At 35.6% G+C, this 4,789-nt stretch overlaps 1 protein-coding gene across 1 annotated transcript; it reads right to left on the reverse strand.

Moving 5' to 3' along the window:
- Positions 1-2,282: 2,282 nt before the first annotated feature.
- UMAMIT10 (nodulin MtN21 /EamA-like transporter family protein) lies at positions 2,283-4,423 on the reverse strand. Its single transcript, XM_079003290.1, has 7 exons — positions 4,101-4,423; positions 3,926-3,988; positions 3,723-3,839; positions 3,358-3,610; positions 3,086-3,244; positions 2,840-2,991; positions 2,283-2,747 (listed from the first exon to the last, which is right to left on the reverse strand). The coding sequence occupies exons 1-7, from the start codon at positions 4,304-4,306 to the stop codon at positions 2,462-2,464; spliced, it is 1,236 nt and encodes a 411-aa protein (XP_078859416.1). The 5' UTR covers positions 4,307-4,423; the 3' UTR covers positions 2,283-2,461.
- Positions 4,424-4,789: the final 366 nt, after the last annotated feature.

Consider the following 4,789-nt stretch of genomic DNA (forward strand, 5'->3'; position numbering starts at 1 on the left):
ACATTCCCTTTGTGTTTTTAATAGTCGCATGTATAGGAATCTTGGGACATGTTGGCCAGATCAATTACCTGTCATATCAATTAGACTCAACAAATTAAGAAGCACATAATCAAACTATGAAATAACTAATTAATCAAAAGGGTTTTGTTTTTTTTGGGGGGGAAAGAGCATTTACTAATCAAAAGGTTAAATATAAGTAATAGCAATGTACTTTCATTGATTTGGTTATTACAACATCCTACTTTCATTTCTAATAATTTCAACACTGTGCTTTGAAAAATCCACCCAATTAAAACAATGATGTAAGAGAAAGAAATGAAAGTAGGTTGATATAATTAATAGATGAATAAAAGTGTGCTTGAATATTAAGGATGGCATTTATATCGGCAACAATCTAGTTTTTCATGAGAGAATGAAGCGCATAGAAGTGGATTGTCATTCCACTCGAGAATAGTTAAAAGACGAAACAATTACAACTTCTCATGTCAGGACGAGGAGTCAACTAGTTGATGTGTTCACAAAAACATTATCTAGAAGTACAGTTAATCACTTTTATAACAAAGTGGGATATATATATATATATATATATATATATATATATATATATATATATATATATATATGTGTGTGTGTGTGTGTGTGTGTGTGTGTGTGTATGCACACGCACGCGCTTCGTCTTGAGGGGGAGTGTTAGAATGTATATAAAAGTAGTAGTGTAGGTTTTTATTAGTTCTTGATGTACCCTTTTATCTAAGTTCCTTATTACGTTGTTATTTGTATATAAATATAGGCATTTAGCTTATTATGTAATGCAAGAAATAATTCCAGAAATAAGAGTGTTTATATAAAGTTATTTTTATTTCAAGAGAACTACATCAAAAAGATTATCTCTCTATTGGAATGTCATTGGCTGGGATGTCATTGGTTGCACCGGTAAATTCACCATCATTAAGTTTTGGGTTTATATAAATTCTATATGAATTATGTGTTTATCAATGGAAGGTTTCTGATAGGCTACTAATCTATTTTGTTTTATACATGGACGACAAGCTAGTGGTAACGAAAACCATATTACATAACAAAAGGTTGAAATAACTTAATATTACCAAGTTTGACATGAAGGATTTTATACCAACTCAAAAAATATTAGAGATTGAGGTTATTAGGGATCGCAAGCAAATGTTAATCAAATGAACTATATCAAGAAGGTTACCTCTCGATTTGGGATACAATCGACAAAACCAATGAAAGCACCTTCATCGATAAGTTTTCGGGCTTCTAAGGCTTGGTTTGCCAAGAGTCCGGAGGAGGTGGACTTTTTTTTGTCTATGTTCCATCTTTAAGCATGGTGGGTAGTCTTACAGGATGGTCTGTAAAAGGGAATGATATTGCATATTCGGTGACTGTGATGTCATGGTGTATGGAGGACCCCAACAAGGAACATTGGCTAGTGTCAAAAATGATATTTTGGTACATGAAAGACACTTCGGACATGTGCCTTATCTATGTAGGTGCTCATGACTGTGGGTGGGTTGTTATACTCTGGTTTCATGTATGTGTATGTCACAGATCTATGCGTGATTAAGTCCTTGGACAATAAGTTATTCCTTTTAGAAGTGAGGTAACAATTTGGAAACATACTCTTTAACCTATTGATGCTTTATTTACTACGGAGGCTGAGTACATTGCCTTGTCACAAGTGGAAAAAGAAAACCACTTGGTTAAAAAAGATCTTGGGGCTTGGGAAGATCCTGTGTTGGTCTATTGTGACAACTTGAATGTCGTATGTTTGCTTTCAGGACCAAGTTTTCCATGATTAGATAAAGCACATAGATGTTTTTATAAAATCACGACGCATGATAGCTTGGTGGACATCTTAGTCAAAATTGGTCCCTAAATACATAAGTTCTAACATTCCTTGGATTTTGTTAACACTGATCGTTGGATACGAGTAGATATAGTTCACAAGTCTTGGATGAAGTCGAGTATATTCGGTGAAATAATAACTCTGTATTGTACATTAAGGAAAGTGACATCTAGCTTAACTCTAATAACACATTAGACTAGACATGCCTACCCCGGTTCAAGAAATAAAGATAAATGGCGCTTTCATTTTTCGTGTGTGTTATTTTCATCTTCTACTATTGCTCTATTCATGTATTCCGCACAACACACACATGTACATTTGGGCCCATAATAAAAGAAAAATGGATTTACAAGCATCAAACACTAATGTAGACAGTGGGATCCGAATCAGTCGTCAGCGAAAACGACACACGATGTTCTCAAACAAAGATTTCATTGGAATCTTCAAGTAAAACATTAATTGAGGAATTACAAAATTACAAAAAGCGCCTGCTTTTCTCCCCACCCCCTCTAATCTATTGTACTTGTACATATAATATAAAAACCTCCATTATTAATTCTTTCTTTTTTCTCTTCCTTGCTCTCAATTACTTCATCAATTTGTTATTTTTGGTGCTTCCACTGCTATCATTGGTGGGGTCGGCATCGGTGCACTGATTGCAATGGCTGGAACAGCAGATTTGCATTCATTCTTTTGCATTTCGATGTCGTTGGCCTCAACACCATCAATCATCATCATGTTGTTGTTATTATTGTTGTTTCCCGAATTGACTTTTACTGGATCGAGGATCTCGTCACTCAATTCTTTGTCCTTGAACTCCTTGTATTTTCCCCATAGAACCGAGTATAGTCCCATCACGATTAGTATCGCACCCATCACACTGCAAATTAAAGGGTTCATTTCATCGATCAAGAATTGAATCAATATAATCTATGTACATCAAGAAGTAGTAGAAAGTGAAAGTATTTATACCCTCCCATGTAGATCTTTTCAGCTAGGATGAAAGAACCCATGATAGCAACAATGATCATCATTAGAGGACTAAAAGCAGTCACGAAAACTGGCCCTCTCTTTTCCATTACTAAACCTTGCACATAGTATGCAATGCTTGATGACACAATTCCCTGTTTAAAATAAATCAGTCGGCAAAGTCAGAAGAGTGAGAAAGAGCTATACAAAAAAAGATCTAGAGAGATAGAGAGAGAGAGAGATGCATACAGCATAGGCAGCAGCAAGAAGGTTCATATCCCAGCCGATAGACCAAACGTTAGGCTTGTGTTCCATTACAAAAGTAACAGCAATGGACTGTAAAGTACCAATAAAGCACACCAAACAGGTGAGAGAGAAAGGTGCTTTGTAAACCCTCATCGTCACATTCTGCATAAACCAATCAAAACCATAATTAATTATGTACAAACCATTTCGCATGCAAGTATGTATGTAGAACTCGTCTAACAATTTGTATATCTATCTATGTATCTAATATATACCTGAAGGATGAAAAAAGAAGCCCATGCAAAGGTAGCAATAATAAGAAGAATGGACCCTTTCACCCAATCTTTATCAGAAGAGTCGGATGATGAAGAGGTTGTCTCAGCATAGTGGGGGTGAACATGTTTCGTCCAAATCAACTCCACAACGTTACCCTTGTAAAGTGTCATTAACATAGCCCCTGCTACTGTCACTATGGTTCCTATCACCTTTGCTTGGCATCTAACCTTCTTCATGTCCAATTTCTCCATCCTTTTTTCAAACAATTCAAGTCGTTAGATCAGATATACGTCAAAAAGACAATAACCCAAGAAAATTCAAACGATTTGCTTTGTTAATGGGTGTATATATATAGATATTATACCTGCAGAGGACAGCCATAACGAAGGTCATTGCTGGAAGCATGTTGCTCATAGCACACGAGAAAGTTGGTGAGGTGAACTTCAACCCGGCGTAGTAGAAGTTCTGATCGATCACAGGCCTATAAAACCGAAAACATGTTTTAGCTTCCATGATTTTAGCATTGTGTCAACTTTTAATTAATGAAGTTCAAGAAACTAAAAGTACCCTAGAAGCCCCAAGGCAAACATTTGCATAAAGATGGAGAATGTAATCTTCGGCCTCATATTCCTACAAACCACAAAAGTTGAACACTTTATGATATGATCAAGAAAGATAAGGGTGTGTATTATTGAAGACAATTCTTTCACGTTCATGTAGATTATGAGCGATTGATTGATACCTCTCGAAGATGATGGCAAATGGGGCGATAGCAGCAGTGGCAAATGCATGACGATAAACAACAAGGACATAGTGGCTCATTCCTCGATTCAACGAAACTTTCGTTATGATATTCATACCAGCATATCCGAATTGCAAACAAATCATTGCTATATATGGCTTGGCTGTGAGAAAAAACCTCGCAAAACATCCTAATTTTCCTTCCATTTTGTCGTTTCTTCGTAATTCGGGGATGAGAGCAGTAAGGTTTTGAAGTTAGAAAACTATTGTGAAAGAGAGGAAAACACTTGAAGACTGTTGTGTGTCTGTCCTAAGTAAAATGTGTGGAGAAACACATATTTATAGGCAGGGGGGATAGAGAATTATCCGTAGGGTTGAAGAGTGATTGGCACGCGCTTCGGCGTGTGCAGTGAGTCTGTCTGTATCTCTACTATGAATATTCTTGTTTCGTCTTTGCATGTATGCATAATAATATACATATATCTCCCTCATGCATAAGACAACAATAGTTATGTCCAACGTCGTTGTTATTTTTTTAATTTAATTTTCTTTACTACATTTAGGATAACATATATATAGTTGATAAGTAAATATTATCAATATCCGATCGAATAGATATGTTTGTTTGAATTCAAGTCTCAATAAAAATATATATATATATATGAGACATTACAACTTTAAATAGAAAAA

This window comes from Lactuca serriola, chromosome 5 (assembly GCF_051521515.1).
Source record: "Lactuca serriola cultivar US96UC23 chromosome 5, Lser_US96UC23_V15, whole genome shotgun sequence".
In the NCBI taxonomy this organism is placed as follows: domain Eukaryota; kingdom Viridiplantae; phylum Streptophyta; class Magnoliopsida; order Asterales; family Asteraceae; genus Lactuca; species Lactuca serriola.

What these genes read in the sequence shown, in the direction of transcription:
- UMAMIT10 (XM_079003290.1), bottom strand. Translation starts at nt 4,306, where the DNA reads ATGGAAGGAAAATTAGGATGTTTTGCGAGGTTTTTTCTCACAGCCAAG. An exon ending in TTTGCCATCATCTTCGAGAG is followed by an intron (nt 3,989 to 4,100) that starts GTATCAATCAAT and finishes TGTGGTTTGTAG; the next exon opens with GAATATGAGGCCGAAGATTA. An exon ending in CTTCTTTTTTCATCCTTCAG is followed by an intron (nt 3,245 to 3,357) that starts GTATATATTAGA and finishes TGGTTTATGCAG; the next exon opens with AATGTGACGATGAGGGTTTA.